Raw genomic sequence first — 20,468 nt, forward strand, 5'->3', positions numbered from 1 at the left:
AATTTTATTTTGAAAACTAAAAACAAAAGTAAGGATAAAAATCAGAAACAGGGTGATGTACAACAATACATATGTTACAGATCTTCAAAACAAGAATAGCTGATTAACAGTGGTTAATATATCATCTATTTTTCTTGTCAAATCTGGTGCTTAAGCTGGACAATAACTTTAAAACAAAGTGTTTTTATTGGCTCATGATTCTAGTGACAAGAAAGTTCAAATTGACCCTCTGGTTGTATCATAACATGGTGCAAAAGGAAAAAAAAAGAAACAGACATGTGCAAAAGACCAAGTATGTGGTGGGCTTTGCTTTGTAATACACTCAGTAAGTCCAGTCCTGTAAGGAGGCATTAATTGCTTTGAGCATGGGGCTCCCACAGCTCGCAGCGCCTCTTAGAGGCCCACCCATTCCTCAACGTTACATCGGAGACCAAGCCACCACATGGCTCGTGGCTTCATCAGGCAGCATGACTTATCTTCAGCAGTGATTCTTCAAGTGTGGTGCCACATCAAGAATGTCAGCATTGGGCTGGGGAGATAGCTCAGCAGCCTAAGTGACTGCCTGGCAAGCGCAAGGGCCTGAGTTTGATCTCCAGTACAAAACAAAACAAAAAATAGCATCACTTGGGAACTTGTTAAAAATACATGTCATTGAACTTAAACCCAGAGCTACTGAATCAGAAGCTTGTCCTTTAACAAGTCTGCCCTCCTGATGATACATGGGAAAGGTGAAGGAGTGCTGATCTGGATGACAGGCAAATCCCTGGTACAGTGAGCAGCTCTGCGGTGCTACAGCCCTAGCAGATGCTAAAGATCAAGCAGCAATTTTATGGGTGGCACTTAAATCCAGTTTCTCATGTTTCAGCTTTACAGCTCTGTGGAATGGCTTGCCAGTTGCATAATATTCAGGTTTCCAGGTACTGCCACAGAGTCACAGCCCCCAAACTCCTAACATCACTGGCAATTGAGAAATGAAGTCTTAGGGTGAACAAAGAATATGTAATGAATAAGGGATTAATTTACAGTGTCTGTCTCCTAATTTTGTATTCATAAAGTTGTATGCATGCTAGGCCACACGTGCAAGGGCTGCTGATATACATGAGGTAATTGGGCATGGAGAATCCCCATTTGCATGCAAAGGGGGATGCGTACCTCACATTTACAAGTCGAAAACTGAAGCCCAGTCTGAAGCTGGCTGAAGGCTCATTGCTAGGAAAATAATGAGCTAGGGAATAAATGGCTTTTGTTAATCAACACTCTTGGCCTCCATTGTTCAGTATTGGTAAATATGCCTTTGAAATGTGTATATTGCAGATTGGAGAGACGTCTGGGAATGTGTTCTTTCTTTTTAAAAAAATCCTACAGTTATAAGTTGGTTGTGTTTATTCGTGGCATTCTCCCTAAAATTGCATCTATATGGATGGTATCATCTGTTGCTGTGCTACATTTTTGTTTTACAGAGTATTCATGTTCTTGTGGGACCAGGTGGATCAGCTCAAAAAAGAGCTGCTCTAATCCAAACTCACTGACTGGATGCTTAGCATTTTATTTCTATTCAGCCCTCATTTCATGATATAGCTGCTTTGTGCCAGGCACTGGGCCACAGACCTGAAATACGCAGCAGGGAAGCATAGTTTCTGTCCTCAAAAGCTTATTATTATTATTATTATTATTGTTATTGTTTGTATTTAGTACAAGGTCTACAGGGTCTTACTATGCAGATTGGACTCACAGTGATCCTCCGTTTTCAGCCTCCCAAGCACTGGGATTACAGGCATGCGCCACCATGCCCAGTCTCATTTACTGTCTCAGTGTGTCCTGGGGATGGGGCCTGCATAGCATGCCAGGGATCAAACCCAGTCCCTGTGTCTGCCTAAGCAGGCACTTTAATCTGCTGAGCTATCTGGCCAGCCCTTGAGCTTCTGATTATGTTTAAATGAAGTGCAGTATATATAAATGCTTCCATCTAAAGTTATGGCAATATTTTTAGAGTTGCAGAGAGAGCTGTGGTTCATTTAGTTCACAAGGGAAGGTGTGAAACTTCTTCAGGTTAAGCTGCAGTGGTGGTACTGAAATACTGTGCTGTATCTTACTGTATCATTAGCAGGAAATTTAATTTTGTAACTATACTATACTTAACTGGTAGCATGTTTGGGAGAATAAGGAACTCAGTGGACCCAAGTTTATAAAAATTACAAGATTTTGGCCAGTTGGATACTCAGATGATCATCGTGAGGAAGTATTGTAGCTGCAATGCAAATAGCCTATATTTCAGCTTGTGAGAACCAAGAATGCATGAGCGCTTCCTGTTTTCCCAGGGTGGCTTACAGGGAAGAACGGGGCAAATTGTCTACCCACCAGAACCACCTAGAGGTTCATTAAAGTCTTAGAAGGTGGTCTCCCAAGAACCAGTGAAGAAGCAATTCTATCAAGAGCTTCTCATGTCACCCAAAGCTTTATATGTTTATATTTGATCATGTCCCTTTGCTTTACATTGACAGCTAGATTGAAAGGTCCTAAAGAAAAGAAATAGATCTGAAGAAGCTTATCTTCTATGGCACCTATTTGATAGTGGTGATCATATAATATTTTGGTAAGAAGACTCTTGATTTATGTGCATTAGTAATTTCTCAGATAAAAATGAACTTTTCTCTTCATTCTAGCACAGGTGCATATACCTTGATAGCACCAAATGAAACTCGGAGACACCAGATGCAAAGGAGTATGTATATTTTCTTGTTCAACATTCAAAATGCTTATCACTTTCTCTAAAATTGGTTTACGCCTCAAGTACTTCCATTTGTGATTGATAAAAATGTCCCAGATGTTGCCAAAGTCCTTTCTTTTTAAACTTCAATAATTATTATTTTAGTTTATCATAAGCAGTAGGGAGATAGATTATACTCAAAAGAGAAAGGTGTCAAGAGACAAAGGGAGGAAAGGAATAGGTAGAAGAAAAGGAGCTAGGATGTGTTATGCACATGTGTAAACTCTGCACAAGAAATATAGACATTTACTTCAAATATGTACACAGAGAAAAGGAATCTAGAGACAGGTGGAGAGGGAGGTATGGAAGAGAAAAGAGAAAAGGGATGAACAAAGCAATTAAATGAGTTACAGACATGTACCAACTTCTTACAAGAAATGCAAACATTTTATACTACACTGACATCATAATAAACTAAAATTATAAAAAATTATTCTATTGTTGACACTATAAATTTGTTTCTCCACATTAATAACAGAACTCATGAAATAATTGTAAGTCTTGGATTTTTGTTGGATTAAACTAAGTTTATACTTATTACCCATAGACTAGTCTCGTTCCTTCATGTTTGGCTGACTGATATTTATTTACTTATTATTGAATGAATTTGGTACAGGATCTCAGTACACAGGATCTCTCAGACTTGGAGTGATACTCGTATGTTCAGTCTCCCCAGTGCTGGGATTATAGGCATATACCACCACACCCAGTCTCAGTGGCTGGCTCAGCATGCTGGGGAGCAGGCTGATGCAGCATGTGGTATTGGGGATCAAACTAGCAGGCGCTTAGTCCACTGAGCTATCTCGCCAGCTCTGCTGAAATATTAAAGACACACTGTGGATTCTTGTAAAACAGAGAAATGCTATACAAAGTAGCTCATGAAATAATTTGCACCTTTTTTGTTTTTTCTCATCTCTCCTTGTAGAATTTTTCCATAGCATCTGGACTGGCATCATTTTGAAACTGTCAGTTGGTCCTTTGCTATTTTTATTTGTGTAATTCAGTTTTCTTCTCTAGATTATAATCTCCTTAAGAACTGGGACCATATCTTACTCTATTTTGTGCTCCTTATACCTAGTGTGCATAATACATGTTTAAATGAAGTGCAGTATATATAAATGCTTCCATCTAAAGTTATGGCAATATTTTTTAGAGTTGCAGAGAGAGCTGTGGTTCATTTAGTTCACAAGGGAAGGTGTGAAACTTCTTCAGGTTAAGCTGCAGTGGTGGTACTGAAATACTGTGCTGTATCTTACTGTATCATTAGCAGGAAATTTAATTTTGTAACTAATGATAAACCTATGGGCCTGACAGCAAAGCAACCATCTGAAGGGTGGCAGCACCAGATACATAGCCCCGTTGGTGAGAGAGTGGGTCAGTTCAGAGTATGAGAGTCATGCCGCTGCAGTGATTGTTAAAACTGCTAGTAATTGACAAACAGAGCTCCAAAGGTTCTGACATCTTACCAACATTTGGTTTAAATACTCACCAGAAATTTGTGTGGTCTGGATTTTGAGATATTTCAGAATCCCCCTTCATAATTAAAACATTTTATGAGTAGCCATTTAGAACAATCGGACCAGACCTGGAGATGAGAGCATGCTCTGGGTAACAGAGATCGTGTCTCCCTGGTGCCTCTGTCACTGTGAAGCATTAATATCTGGTCAGAGAGCCCTGTTCCTCCCAGGGTTGCTTAGTGGTCCCAAAAGTCAGAAACCAGAGCAGCGGTGTCTGGCAGCAGTGCAGAGCCCTCATTCCTTATTGAGGGGAATTTGGGGAACATTTGAAATAAAGTCAGTATGAGCATCAGAATTCTCAGGAAATACACAATTGCATGGTTGTATTACTATTGACAGGAATATTGTAGTTGTGCACACATCTTCTATAGTAAACTTTTAAAATTAACTTGATGTAGAGTTTTTAGGATGCCTAAATAGGAGGAGAAGCTACTCCCTTTTTTTATTTTATAAGGAATTCAGTTTTTTTTTTCTTTAACCTTGAACCCTCTGTGCAAAGCGTAGGAAGGGTGGGCACAGGATGATTTCAAAAGGTTAGGGCTGGAAGGTATAGTACCGTCTTTTCCTGGACGTCTTGTCTGCTTATGCTAGCGTGTAGTTAATTGTCCTCTGATGATTTCTTATGCTTTACAGTGACTTGTTTTCTTTCCAGATTTTAATCCTTGATATTTCTTGCCTGTTAGTTGCTGAGCAAGAGCTGGCCAGCCTGGAGAAGTGGAAGGAACAGAATAGAGCTAAACCAGTTTATCTTTTGCCAAGACGGCTGGGTAAGTAATAAACCAGTTGCCTAAATGTGGGAGGCAGAACCACCATCAGATCCTACAAGCAACTGCATATGCCTGTCTTTGTATATTAGAGGTGGCCAGTGGTTGTGCTGCTTGGGAGAGATTGCATGGAAACATGCAGGTGTGCAGGTGTATTGGCATCTCTTATTTCCTACAAGAAGCAAATGTATGAAGTCACAGTTATGTGGGAATAATGTGATGGCTTAATTGTCAAATAATTTAGAGCAGTGGTGGTATGCTACTATGGTAGATGTGCTTCAGTAGGCTGTTTGTATCACTGAAAGCTCTACAAGGTTCACTGTTGCTGATTTAGAGCCTCTTGGAGGATCATCTCTGAAGAAAGCTTACCTGGGGCACTGTATATACCCAGTCATAGCACCTGTCAGGATGAGAGGGAAAGCTATCGCAGCATATTAATCATGGAAGTTAAATGCTAATGTGAAGAAAATAGAAAGGGAGTCAATTCTAAAAGCAAAATGAGAGTGAGCTGGGGACCCAGTGGTGGGTATGAAGATAAATGTCACCTGGGTTTTACTCTATAAAGACCTTTGGGCCACTGAGGGGGGGTGCTGCCAATTTGATAAATTATATGGGTCAACTCTACATTGTTTGGATCATTCAGAGCGCATGGCACCTAATGGGAATCTTTCATCTCCTTTCTTTTTTCTCCACCATCAGCAGCTGAGAACTTAAGAGTTTGACATAGTTTCCATAGATGTAGTTAATACAAGCATGTCTTCATTCAGAAGCCTCTTACTGTCCTAAAAGTCTTAGGGAACCCTGCACACACAGCTGGACATAGGTAAAAATGAGCTAATTTGGAAATCATTTGCTGAGTAAAAATAATAGTATTATGGGAATACTGAAGTACTGTGGTACCTTGGTTCACAAACTTAACATAGTATGTCCCATGATTCTGGGGAAGGTGGGAACATTTATGTGTGTCACCTAAATGTAGAGATCATGAACAGAAGCAAAATTTTGTGAACACTTCTCTTCTCAAATTGAACACAAGCATTTGTGAACTAAGTATTTCTCTATTTCATGGAAGTGGTTAAGCTCAAGTGTCACTTTTTTGCTGAATAAACCAGACTGGAGGGATGCGATGAGATCGTGCCCTCAAATCAGTTGTGTGGGACCAGTCTCTCCCATGTTCTTTTAATGAAGTGAGATATTAGACTTTTTTTTTTTTCTCACATACTGAAGTTATCTAGCTAATTCGAGGAAGAATAGCCTCATTTCCATAAATTTCAGTCCTAAGTACTGGTCAGAAGTCTTACTAAAGGAGGCTAAGGCTCTCTTACTCCAGTGCAGCACTATTTCAGGGAGAAAGCTAACAAGTGAGGTAAATGTGGTTGGATTTTTGTTTCTAGATTATAGCTCCTCCAGGGTCAGGGCAAGGGAGAAATAAGGCAGTAGTGCTGCATGTGTGCCATGTTCACTGCTCATGTTCCCTCCTGGGGTTATCTGAGGTCTTCAGTGTCCCTTCCTCTGTCCCCTGCTCGCTTTTCCTGGTACAGATGTTAGACTCTTCCATTGGCAGTGCTTGGGCCACTACTGGCTCTTGGTAGACTATGTGTGGGACCTGTTGTTCCAGAGGGGGTACCCATACATGAGTGTTATGGCTAATTCTAGATGTCCCCTCAAAGCCTCATGCACTCATAGGCAGGGCTTTGGGAGGTGACTGGAGCATGGGCATGTGACATTGGATTACTCCACTGAAGCATTTATATCTAGTTGTGATGTTGGCAGGCAAAGTCTTGTGGGGAAAGGTGAGTCACCGTGGATGTGGCCTGGAAGGGTGTACATATTTCTTCCTCCTCTTCCCTTGATGGCTGCTTTGCTTCCTAATGGCCATGCAGTGAGATGACTTCTTCTGCCCTGCCTGGAAGCCAGCCACATATGGGCTAAAACTTCTAGATACTGTGAGAGCGAACTGTGAGCATCAGGTATTTTCACCCAGCAACAAGAAAGTTAATGAGACAATGAGTTCCTCTAAGATAGCTGGAGGTTGGCATTCTCTCTCAAAGTCCACATAAGCAGTACTGGTGTATCTTTTCTTACCAAAAGCCCTGGGAACACAGTCCATTTTCAATGTAGCCACCTCTTTTTGAGGACCTATTTGAACATCTGACAGCAGCTTTGTTGCCTTTAAGCTCTGATTTTTGTATGCATTTTTCATACTAGTAGGGATTCAAGCTAGGGTCTTCACGTGATCTTTATTAAACCTCTCTTGCTGAGACTGAAGTGGAGATTTGTTCCTTTTGGACACACAGAAGAGATGGAACTCAGAAAGATACTTCCTCAGGCTTCTACCTTTCTTTTAATTATCTAATACCTTTTACAGGTTGAAGGGAGTTGTTAGTGAAGATTCTGAAAACCAGTTTTTAGTCGATCACTTGCAGATCTGCCATTAGGAGTATAGGCACCTTACATGGAATTTGGAGCAGTGGGTTACTATTTCTCCTAACTATTTTCTGCTAAGTCATGCAACCTTAGTAGAAAATGAACAAGTTTTTCATTTTTAACTTTATGATATATAGCTGGGCATGGGGGGGGGCAACTAGTGAGTAGAATGTTCTAGAATGTATTAAAATGATGAATTTTGAGCAAAATTTACAAATACTTAAACTTCTGATTTTCTCTTTTCCTTTTCAAATCCTCTCCTACTTTGCTACCTCTTAAAATAATGGAAGAATTGTAAATGGTACTGAAAGTATTTGTAACAGTAGACAAAAGCTTCACTATTTCTTACTGTTTGTTTTCTGCCCTCCATAAGAGTGATAGTTGGGCCCTATTTGAGCCTTGTACATCTTTGGAACTTAGAAAAAGAGCCTCTATAGGTCTTTATCAGTTCAATTATAAAAACTACAGCAAATACAATTGTTTTAATATATACTGTGTGACAGTGAGTCTGCCACAGTACCAGAGAATTATATCAAAAGAATCTTTCTAATATAAACACCAACCTTGCAGAAACACTGAGAATTGATAAATGGGTTTTTTTAAGGGGTACAGGGGATTGAACCTGAGGCCTTACATATACTGGGCAGGTGTTCGACCACCAAGCTAAACATCTAGCCTGAAATGACAGTTCTTGCATGATTGTTAACCTGTGATGATTTCAGACCCCAGATTATTGTTTTGGCTTAAGTGACAAACCTTGATGGCTGATATTTCAGCTTAATATTCATGTTTTACTTTCATAGCTTTCTTTTTGTTTTTTTGTTAGGTGGAAGCCAGTCAGAGTCTGAAGTCAGGCAGAAGCAACAGCTCCAACTAATGCAATCTAAATACCAGCAAAAGGTCAGAATCCACCTCTTTAAGTTTAGTTTTAGCAAGGATTTTGACTACCATCACTTTTAAGTAACTATGAAATAATATAGTAACTTTACCAAATGCATAAAATCTTTAAACCAATTTCAGATGGAGCAGCTCTCAAAATTGGAGAAGCCAGGAACTGTGAAGGGAAGAGGGAAATAACTAGAATCCTCATTCAAGTCATATATTTATCAGCACCTACAACTAAGGGTTTTAAGCCCCCTTCTAACCACACACATTGGTTTAAGTTAAAAATGTATTTATGTAGTTTCAGTCTCTTTGCTTTGAATATTTTGGTTCTAAGAATATGACTTTGCTTGCCCTCATGCTAGTCATGAAAATAATGCAAAAAAGATTTAAGGTACCTGGTGATTTTTGTGATGAGCACTATGAATTTTGTAACCAGGAAAATTTACCATCGTTTTCCCCTCACACATAGGCATGTGTACACATGCACACGCATACACTCCCCAACACCCACATGGATAAGGAGAGAAAGAAAGAAAGAAAGATTCAGGGCCAGCCAGATAGCTCAGCAGATTAAAGCACCTGCTTAGGCAGATGCAGGGGTCAAGGGTTCGATCCTTGGCCTGCTGTGCCAGCCCCACCCCTGGGGTGCATTGAAAAGGAGAAAGATTTATACGATCTGAAGAGAAACCAGAGTATATCCCAGGGGTACATTGAAACGGAATGAGACTGGACTTGGTGGTATGCATCTATAATCCCAGGGCTTGGGAGGCTGAAAACAGGAGGAGCACTATGAGTCCAATCTGTGTATTGAGACCCTGTAGAACTTGTACTAAATACATTTAAAAAGAGAGAGAGAGAGAGATTCACACACACACACACACACACACACAGATGGAGGGGGGTGAACACACACATAGATATGGGAAAAAAGAAACACAGAAATTCAATAGGCAAAGGCAGTAGCCTGGCTATTCTATGTGATCTAAGTAGCTTAATGGAATAACTTACAATCTTAGGGATGGATGGAACAAACAATACTGTAATTTTCCTTTCATCATAATTTTGTGTTCCAGAATTTCAGATAAAAATGGTAACTGTTTTTTTGTCCTCTATAATCTCAATGCAATTTAGCTAAAAAGAGAAGAATATATAAGAATCAAGAAGGAAGCTGAAGAAGCTGAGCTTCAAAAAATGAAGGCAATCCAGAGAGAGAAGGTAAGGAGGCAGAGAGGACGATGAGTCAAGGTTACTGAGGGCCACATGCCGGGTGATCTTACAGACATGCCTAGTGTGGAGATCCCTCGACAAGCTAGGGTTGGAGGTCCCATTCAAGCCAGCTTTTCCCCTCCGAAGTATTTTTCCAAAAGAACTGAAATCATCATACCACAGCAATATATGTGTACCCATGTTTATAGCGGTGCAATTTGTCATAGCTAAATCTTGGAAACAACCCAAATGCCAATCAACTGAGGAATGGATTAAAAAAAAAAAAAAAGATGTGGTACTTTTACCCAATGGAGTATTACTTGGCTATAAAGAAGATAAATTGGAGGCTTTTGTAGGTAAATGGATGCTGCTGGAGACTATATTAATAAGTGAAATAAATCAGATTTGCATGTGTAAACATCGTATCATTTCACTAGTGTGAGAACTTGAAAGAGTAATTAAAATCTAAAAGATACAACAGATACTGAGAAAGAGAAAGAATTTGTTCAACGGGAAGGAAACACTGGGATGAGGAAAAAGACAAATGAAAGAAGAAAAAAAGATATACTTAGGTATATGTGAAGAATAGTTTGGATAATTATATTGTTGATTTCTGCTGGTCTTTTAAAAGGAACAGTTAATGCTTAATTTTTTTTTCTTTTTACTCTTATTTTTTTTCCTCTTTTGAATTTCTTAGTTATTATTTTGTTTTTTTCTTTAAATGAATCTTGCATGTTTATATCTGGTAATCTGAACAACTAATTTGAAGATAGCATTGTGTAGTACAGCAACCATTATTGAATTCCGATTACTTTTTTTTTTTAATTTTAGTATAGGGTCTATAGGATCTCACTACATAGATTGGACTTGTCATGATCCTCCTGTTTTAAGCCTCTTCAAGCGCTGGGAATTACAGGTGTACGCCACCATGCCCAGTCTCAGTCGAAGTCTCAGCGTGCCCTGGGGACAGGGCTGGTACAGCCACTGTGCCTGCTTAAGCAGGTGCTTTAGTTAGCTGGGCTATTTGGCCAGCTTGAATTCCTATTACCTTTTTTATTTTTTATGTATTTAGTGCAGGGTCTACAGAGTCTCCCTACACAGATAAGACTTGTAGTGATTCTTCCTATTTCTCAGCCTCCCAAGTGCTGGAATTACAAACGTGCACCATCATGCCCAGTTTGATTTGTTGTCTCAGCCTGCCCCGGGTGCAAGGCTGGCACAGCAGACTGGGAGTCGAACCCTTGGCCCCTGCATCTGCCTAGGCAGGCACTTTAATCCACTGAGCTATCTGGCCAGCCCTTCTATTACTTTTTTCAGTGAAATTTTGTATCATTTCTAATGCTGGTTTTTTTTTTTGTTTTTTTTTTTTCCTGTTACTGGTATAGTTTATATCTAGTTGTCCCCACAAAGCCTCATGCAGTCATGGGGCAGCTTCAGGAGTTTGTGATTGACTCTTGATCCAATCCTGGGATTGTGGGTGTCAATTCACTGGGGCAGATATTCTGCAGTACAATGTAAGCAGGGGAGAGAGGCTGGCTAGCTGCCCGAGCTGCTGTCACTCCCTTAGCTCTCTGCTCTTTGCCGCTGCCATGAACGGCTGCCCTCTGCCGTGTGCCACTCTTCCCTGGAGCCAGCTGAATGTGGACTGAAACCTCCACTAACTGTGGGCTATATAAGCCTTTCCTTCCTTAATTTTGGGTGTTGGGTATTTGTCCCAGCAATGAGAGAAGAGTAACTGAGACAATCACTACTTTGAATTCTTAAAAAAAAAAAATTTCTGGGGTTTGAGAAATATCTCAGAAATACTCATGTACTAGAGAGGGAAGAATAGGGCAATTCTTTTTATTTTAAATGACAACTATTAGTCCATGTTCATTGTACATGGGTCCCACTGTGACATTTCCATGCATGCCTCTTGGGTGCTCTGCTCTCCTCTGTCCTTCTTCCTACCCTATCTTAGCCTCCTCTACTGTGTCAGCTGCCCTCACCCCTTCCTCCTCCCCCATTCTCCATAAAACCCAAAGCTGCTTTTCTTTCTCCAGTCTGAGAGCATTGTATTGCTGTAAAGATGTAGTCTCTGGGAGTGGAGATAAGGCTAGTCTTGCACATGAGGAAAAATTCAATGCTGGAGGTATGAAAAATACAGAAATTTTGTTTACCAGCCTTAATTCAGTAATGCATTTCTCATTGACCATCTGTTATATTTCTAGCACAAAGATTTATTTATTAATTTTGTGGCCAACTCAGCCCACCCTGGGGGTGGGCTGGCATGGCCTGTGGGTGTCAGGGATCAAATTGTGGTCCCTGCACTTGCCTAAGCTTCCCTAAGCAGGCACTGTAGACCACTGAGCTATCTTGCCGGCCCCTGCAAAGATGTTTTTAAAAAATGTATTTGGTACAGGGTCTACATGGTCTCACTGCACAGATGGGACTTGCAGTGATCCTCCTGTTTTCAGCCTCCCAAGCTCTGGGATTACAGGTGTATGCCACCACGCCCAGTCTCAGTCACTGATTCAGGGATCCCTGGGGGAGGGGCCAGCACAGCACTCCAGGATTGAACTTGGGTCTGCCTAAGCAGGCACTTTAGTCCACTGAGCTATCTGGCCAGCCCCCACAAAGATGTTCTTATTACAGTATCTTCTAGAAAGTTCACCTCTTTCTCTCACCTCATGCTTCTCCTATTTCCCCACTCTTCTGCGTCCCGCCTTTCCCCCTGCCGTTTATCCCCTAAAAAAACCTCATGCACGGGTCTGTGATTGTAGAGAATGCATCTTCTGTTCAGCTTCTGTTACAGATGAAATTTAAAAAAAAATCAAGAACTGAATTAAGGGGCTTGTCGACCTTGAAGAATTATTGTGTCGCAGCCTGTCATCCTGATGAAAATCATTTAGGAATTGTCACTTAATACCTATAATTAGCCAGTTTATCAGTTGTGCTTATAGCTCATATCTTTATTGCCATTATCATATGTTATTTGTAAGTCTATTGGATGAAGTTCTTTTTTTTTAATATAAGATATTGGTGTTTAATTGTCCAAACAATATCAGCACAAACCTTTCTTTTCAATGAAATGAGAGAAATTAATAGTATAACTAGTTTAACTATTATATATATATACAGACATATATGACAGTTTTACATATATATAGTTATATCTGCTATCTATCTATCTATCTATCTATCTATCTCTTTTCCTTTCTTTTCTCCATTCCCCATCCCAGTTTCTCTATTGTACATTTTAAATCTTTACTTTTTCAATTTTTCTTTTTTGAATTAATTAATGTACTACGGTCTCACTACCCAGCTTGTACTCATAGTGATTGTCCTGTCTCAGCCTCCTCAGTGCTGGGATTAGAGGCATATACCATCACACCCGTTTTTGGTGGCCAGCACAGCATGTGGTACTGGGGATCAAACTTGGGTTCTTGTGCTTGCCAGGCAGGCACATAGACTGCTGAGCTATCTCCCCAGCTCTCAATATTTCACACTAGTAAGCAATGATGTTTATACATTTATATCACTTACAAATATTATTCTGAGTTGCCTCCATTTACCCATAAAAGTTTATCCTTCTTTATGACTAAATATTAATCCATCGTATATAAATGTCATGTGTTTTTATCCATTTTTCAATGGGGGGTATTGCAGTTGTTTCCAAGATTTTGTTATTACAAATTGTGCTGCTATAAACATGGGTACGTATAAATAAGCACTTATATAGCTAGAGTATGACATTTTTAATTCTATTGAGAAGATACCCAGAAGGGGAATAGTGGATCAAATGGGACCTACAGTCCCAGTTTTTTGAGGAACATCCACACTGATTTCCACAGTGGTTGCACCAGTCTGTGCTCCCATTAGCATGGGAAAGGAAGGATTTCCTTTTTCCCCACAGTTCTACCAGCATTTGTTGTTGGTTGATTTCTTGGTAATAGCCATTCTTTCCGGGGTGAGATGAAATCTCAGCATTGTTTTAATTTTCATCTCTTGAATGACCAGTGACGTTGAACATTTTCTTGTTGCATTTCTTCATCTGAGAAGTGTGTTATTCATCTCAGATGCCCAGTTTTGAATTGATTGTTTAAATTTGGAGGCCTGATTTTTTTTTGAGTTCTTTATATATTCTCGATAATAATCCTGTCTTGGTTACTTTTCTCTCATTGCTGAGACAAAATACCTGACACCCAAAATTAAGGAAGGAAAGGTTTATTTAGCTCACAGTTTGTGGAAGTTTCAGTCTATAACTCAGCGGGCTCTAAGGCAGTTTGGAGCCTTGGTGCTCTTTGCCAGCATATGGCAGAGGGCAGCAGTTATTGACAGTGGAAAACAGAAAAACAACAGGAGCATAAAGGTAGAAGCAGGGACAGAGCAGCAGAAGAGATAGCAAGCAAGCCTCTCTCCCTCCCTTATATTGCGTTCAGGCTGTCTGCCCCAGGGTGGGTGTAGCACTCACACCGGTAGTCCTAGCAGCACTCACACCCATAATCCCAGCATCATGAATTAATCACAAACTCTAGAAGCCACCCCCAGGACTCCATGAGGCTTTGGGGGGGACAACTAGACCCAAGCCATAACAAACCCCTGGGGCCATGGAGATAGCGCAGTAGAATAAGTGCTTGCCTGGTAAGCACAGGGTCCTGAATGCAATCCCCAGTACTGAAAAAACAATCCTTTGTCTGAGGAAAAACTGGTAAACATTTTTTCCCACATCGTGGGTTGTCACTTTACTCTGTTGGTGGTTTCTTTCACTGTGAAAAAAGCTTTTTAATATAAGATGGTGGTTGTTGATTCTTTGTGATAGTTCCTGTGTGATTGGGATTTTATTTATAAAGTCTTTGCCTACACCAAAGCGTTCAAGAGTTTTACCTATTCAATCTTCTAGCAGATTTAATGTTTCTGTTTTAATATTCAGATCTTTGATTCAGTTTGAATTTAGTGCATGGTGAAAGATATGGGTCCATTTTTTATTTTTGGCATGTGCAAAGTCAGGTTTTCCAGCATATTTATTAAAGAGGCTTTCTTTCAGTGAAGGTGGCCCCTTTGTCCAAGATAAGGTGGATGAATGATTTGGAGGTGGTCTGCATCTTCCAGTGTGTTCTATTGATCTTCCCAAGTCTGTTTTTTTTTTTTGTTTGTTTTGTTTTGTTTTTTGGCCAATATGCTGTTTTTATCATCAGTGCTTTGTACTATAATTTTAAGTCAGGGATTGTGATGTCCCCTGCCATGCCTTTGTTGCTCAGAACCCCTTTTGCTATTCTAGGTCTCTTTTGTTTCCAAATAAATTTTAGGATTGTTTTCTCTAATTCTGTGAGGTATGCTGTAGGTATTTTGATCAGGACTGCATTAAATCTGTATAACAATTTTGGGAGTATGGCCATTTTCACTATATTGGTTCTTTTTACCCAAGAGCAAGGGATATCTTCCCATTATCTATCTATCTTTCTTTTTTTTTTTTTGAACATTTATTTATTTATTTTTTGTGTGTGTGTGTGTGTGTGTGTGTGTGGCCAGCTCAGCCCACCAGGGGGCGGGGCTGGCTGGCATGTGGTGCTGGGGGATCGAACCGCAGTACCTGTGCTTTGCCAAGTTTTTTCCAAGTAGGTGCTTTAGACCACTGAGCCATCTCGCCAGCCCCTTTCTTTTCTTTCTTATCCTGCCTCAGGTTTATTCGTGCAAAGAGCACAGGAAGACACCAGCCCCCTAAGATGGCACCCCAAGGGTCATACCAGTCCTGTTTTTACAACAGCAGATAAGAGGCTTTTACTGTGGAGCCTTCATAGGGGCCTGGGCACTTTTGAGGTCCTGAACTGGAGCAGAAGCTGGAGCCTGGACCTTGGCTGAAGCATAATCTGGAGCCTGGGCCTTGGCTGGAGCCTGGGCCTTTGACCAGCAAAGCCTGTGACCTTTGGCAATATGGGCATAGATATGCTTCCCAAAGTTAGGGTGGGCAATATAGGCAAGTCAAGTGAGCCTGCGGTTTACTCCCTTTGGAATGATTTTGGGCTTGATCTTCTTGGGCTTGACGAGGTTCTTAATAGCCTTGGTGTGTGTACTCATGGCCTTGGCATTGTTTGCTTGCATCTTCTTGAAGCCCTTCTTATGCTTCTTGGCAAAATGTGTGTTCCTAAGGAAATTGGGATCTACTCCCTTCAGAGATTTGTATCTTTGTGACCGAGGTTTCTTGATGCCATTTCTGTGCCATTTTGGGGACTGGTTATGCATGGTGTGGTTCTTGGACTTGGCCATTACTGCACTGTAAACTGTGGTTGCCAAGCACCTAGAACTGGAAGAAGAAAAGCTCTTTCCATTTTCGGATATCCACTTTAATCTCCTTTTTCAGAGTACTGTAGTTTTCAATGTAGAAGTCTTTTTCATCCTTCATTAGATTTATTCCTAGGTATGAAATTTTTCTTTAACATCAATATGTTCTCATCTCCAGGGTATCAACCATACCATTAGATATATAGCAATCAATCAAAATAGAAATCTTAATATGATTAACATTTCTAAAATAGTAAGTGCAGTGATTACTGGGATGAATTTATGGGGAAGTAGGAGACAGAATAATCTGTGGAGCCTTCCCATACAGTAGGTGGCCCCTGAATGGGCTGTTTGCTAAAATGCAGACATCTGAGCTGGCCGCAGACCTCCTGAATCAGCATCTGCATTTCAGCAAAGTCCCTCATGATTCTTTTTTTTTTTTTTTTTTTTTTTTTTTTTTTTTGCGGAACCGGGGATTGAACTCAGACACTTGGGCTTGCCAGGCAAGTGCTTATTGTACTGAGCCATCTCCCCGGCCCCTCCCTCATGATTCTTGTCATATGAGTTTGGGGAGTACTCATGGAAATGACTTTCCAAATGAACGAGCCTCCTCCTTTAGGCCTTGCATGGACTTCTTTGCTCTGACTGATTGACCTGTGCTGCCACTGTGACTCAGCCTTCCTGTCACATATAAATCTATTGTTTTTTGTACTAAATACGGTATAAGCCTGTTTAGTAGCTGTGTCAGATAGAAAAGCAGACATTAGCCATCTAGAAGTAACATATTTCACATTGCCAGTGTGAAAATGGCCAAGGAAAGTGATAATGATTATGCTTATGGAGCACTTATTCTTTAAAATGTGCAGCAAATACACACATGGGCACTAGCTTGCAAAATTCTGTCCTTCTTCCTGGGTAAGTGGCTCCTGCCCAGGAAGTGTGAACCAAGAAGAAACCAAGCAGTTATTGCCAGCAAGAGCTTCTAGTATGAGCAGTCATGTTGACTGCACCTCTCACCTCCCACTTTGCCTTTACTCATAGGGGCCACGGGGGACGGTGGGTTTCATTCTCACGGGTCACCAACTATGCATGGAGCAGTGAGTAGAAAGTATACTGAATTCCTTCTAATGTGTGTGTGTGTGTGTGTGTGTGTGTGTGTGTGTGTGTGTATCTAATGAATAGGAGGGTGTAAAAGGCACTCATCTCTGGTATCCAGTTATATTATGGAGTTTAGGACACTCAACCTTATAGGTGAAGGGGCCATTTGGTGGTAGCACTGAAGTGCTTTGATCAAATTTGCATTTTTTGAGCTCTAGTTCAGGAGAACCTCTAGGAGGACAGTGGTGGTATACTTCCAGTGGTATACTAGAACTGTTGTAGATGGGCTCATGAGAATGGGTTAAGTTTTCAGGATTATATGGAGTTAGTTGACTTTGTGTTCATAGCATGAAAATGACCATGGTAGAAATACTTACACTACAGAAATCAGGAAATGCTACAAATCAGCTTTTCCTTGTTTCTACTAAGCTGGCTATTACATGTTTACTAGGACCCACTGGTTAGCGTTAAGTCACAGTTGTGTTCTCTTACCATCCATGTTTCAAAGTCAAGTCTCAGACTGCTAAGGAAGGAAATAAATGTTATGAAGTATCAGACATGTTATTCCTGATTCAAGAGGAGATGATAATTCATGAGGTAGACAAAAAATTCCCTTCCTTCCTCAAGGTGCTCAAATTCTCAGCTGAAGAACTGAAGATATGTTAAATGACATGGAAAAAAGAAATTAAGTTCACAGATGAAATCCAGTTTGCTAACTAACTGTCCTTAAAAATAGAGCATCCTGCAATATTCTGGTAGTCTAATATAATCACAGGGGTTCTTAAAATTGGAAGAGGTAGACAGAAGAGCAAGAAAGATGATAGCAGGAGAAAGATTCATGTTGGTTTTTGTTGGCTTCAAAGATGAACAAGACCATTGGCCAGGGAATGTGGGAGACCTCCAGAGACCAAAAAGAACACGAATGCTGATTTTCCCGTAGAGCTACTAGAAGAAATGCAGTGCCTCTGACACCTTGATGTTAGCCCAGTTAGACCCCTTGTGGACAACTGACTTCTAGGACAGCAAGACAAAATACGTTTAGGCTGCTGAGTTTGTGATTTTTTTTTTATAACAACCATAGAAAACTCACTTTTGGTTTCATAATTATGTATTAATTTTCTTCCTAGAAATCTATGAAGCATAGAGAGAATCTTTAAGATATTAGGGTAAAGAAATTCATTAAAAATCAAGGCAGCGTACCAGATGCAAGTAGTTTTTGTGCCCCTGGATTGTGCCCATTAGTGGACAAGGTTTCATGTGTCCATGCACCAAGCATTTATCCAGATTTAGTGCTGTGGGAGAAAACTTCCACCATACTTCTGCTTCATAATCACATAGATGAATTAAGTAATCATTTGGCTTTCCATACTTTTCTAAAACCCACAAACCAAAAAAATGAAAACTTTTCACCTTTGTGTCAAAGGCCTTCCCTAGTTCTTGAATTCATACTATTTTCCTTTCTATCTATTATGTTTAGAATAATATTATACTTTAGTGCTGCTATTCCTAAATATTTCCAGTTGATTCTACCAATTTCTTGGGATCTCAGAACCTCAGGAAGGACAAGAAACCAGTTAGTGATCTGAGACATATTCAAAGCCTTTTCTTGCTTTCCACTAAGCTATTGCTGCCAAAGGCATTTGGAGTGCTGGAAGTCAGTGTGTTTTATATAGACATGAAGAAACATTGTCAGTTTTAATGCTATGCAGTGAAATAAAAACTAACCAGTAGAATATAAATCATGCATATTAGATGCAGAGATGCATATATGTACATATTTTAGGAAATTGTACTTGTTGCTTTCTTTTTTTATTTTCAAGAGAAAAAAACTAAAGCAAAGACAAAAACAAAGCATTGTAAGACAATAGAAGTGGTACAGGATTTCAAAAAAAAAGAACAGAAAATTAACAGTGGTTGTTATATTACACATTGTTATCATCAAATTTGTTGCTAAGACTACTAGATAGAGGCATGTTAGATTGATCTCACCCCTGGGGCTTACTGTGACAGACTGGGGATGGTGATGCACACCTATAATCCCAGCACTTGGGGGGCTGAAAACAGGAAGATCACTACAAGTCTGATTGGTAGTGAGATCCTGCAGACCCTGTACTAAATTAAAAAAAAAAGATTGTTCTCTACCTATAGTTTCTATCAGTCATTATAACCCTGGCTTTTATCTGTTAATTTGGCTATCAGCACATTGGAAAAATTTGAGAAATCTCCAAACCTTTTTCCATAAAAAAGATGTACTCACATGTGCAGACATTGTATGGTCTCCTTAGTGTGGAAACTTGAAAGAGAAAAATGGAACCTGAAGGGTACAATAGACACAGGTAAAAGGGAATGAACTTATTCAAAAGAAAAGAGCAACTGAGTTGAAGAGGACAGGAGAGGGAGTGGGGGAGATTTATCTATGTATGTAAGAAGGATAGTTTGTACAACTATACTGTGCATTTTTGCTGGCCTAGGGAAAGAAGCAGTTCATGATTTAATTTGTTTCATCTCTTTTTTTCAATATTTTTCCTTTTTGTCTTCCTCATTTCTTATACATTTCTTTCTTTCTTTTTTCTTCCAATTTTACATGCATATATCTGGTAATGAGATTAACTGGTTGAAAGACAACAGTATGTATTACAACAAGTACTGTGAAATTCATATTACTTTTTTATTTTTTTCATATTTTTAAGTGAAAATTGATGTCACTTATAATTTTTTCAGTTTTAATGTTAATTTGTACTCTCTTAAAAAAAAAAAGATATACTCCTAACTCATAAGCCTGATATTAGAAACTACATTCTGCATGTTATGAAACTTTTTGGCTCTTGTGTGTAACGTTGGAGCTTGTCACTTGTTAGGCATTGTATGACTAAGCGGGGAGCTATCAGGAGCATTTCCTGACAGCCTGCTTTTGTGAATTTTCTTTGTGTTCGTATCATTTCACTTTCAAACTGCTTTATCATAACATATTTATCTTACTGTTTTCTTGTCAATATCTTGACACTGCAAATTTGCCACTGTAGGCAATTATGTTTAATCTTGGTTGCCAACTTGTGTGAAAGTGTGTCTGGGTAGGACACAGAGGCAGGACTTCAGGAACTATATCTTGTGCCTAGCCCCGTCCTCTCCGATGTTCCTTCCAGATGTCATGAAGTGGGCATCTTTGCTTCACCATTCCCTTCCAGCATGACCTGTGTGCTTTGGAGACAGTCAGGTATGACTGAATCCTCTGAAACCAAGAGCCACATAAACCTCTCCTTTGAGTTGTGGGTATTGGGCATTTGGTCTCAGTAACATAAAAGCTGACCAATTCAGAAAATTAGTTCAAGAAGTGGAGATGTTGCTGTGACCATGTTTGACCATATGGTTTAGAAGCCTTTGGATTTGGTTTACAGGAGGAATTTGGAAAGATTTGGAGGTGACATCTAGATAAGTCCTAGAATTCTGGGAACAGAGATTGATGGGTAATTATAGTGGGAGCTCAGAAGACTAGAATTCTGATAGAAATGTTATATGAGGTTTCACATGGAAATAGGGACTCTG

The 20,468-nt window shown here is 39.9% G+C and overlaps 1 protein-coding gene across 1 annotated transcript in view; it reads left to right on the forward strand.

Annotated features, from left to right (window-relative positions):
• The window catches only part of Epsti1 (epithelial stromal interaction 1), a 121,318-nt gene that overhangs the window by 26,176 nt on the left and 74,674 nt on the right, over nt 1-20,468 (forward strand). Inside the window, exons 2-5 of the mRNA XM_023700191.1 lie at nt 2,664-2,722; nt 4,968-5,051; nt 8,302-8,375; nt 9,492-9,575. Of these exons, the coding sequence (XP_023555959.1) occupies nt 2,664-2,722; nt 4,968-5,051; nt 8,302-8,375; nt 9,492-9,575 (301 nt within the window). The remainder of the gene's footprint in view (nt 1-2,663; nt 2,723-4,967; nt 5,052-8,301; nt 8,376-9,491; nt 9,576-20,468) is intronic.

Source organism: Octodon degus, unplaced genomic scaffold, assembly GCF_000260255.1.
Source record: "Octodon degus isolate 3935 unplaced genomic scaffold, OctDeg1.0 scaffold00122, whole genome shotgun sequence".
Classification (NCBI taxonomy): domain Eukaryota; kingdom Metazoa; phylum Chordata; class Mammalia; order Rodentia; family Octodontidae; genus Octodon; species Octodon degus.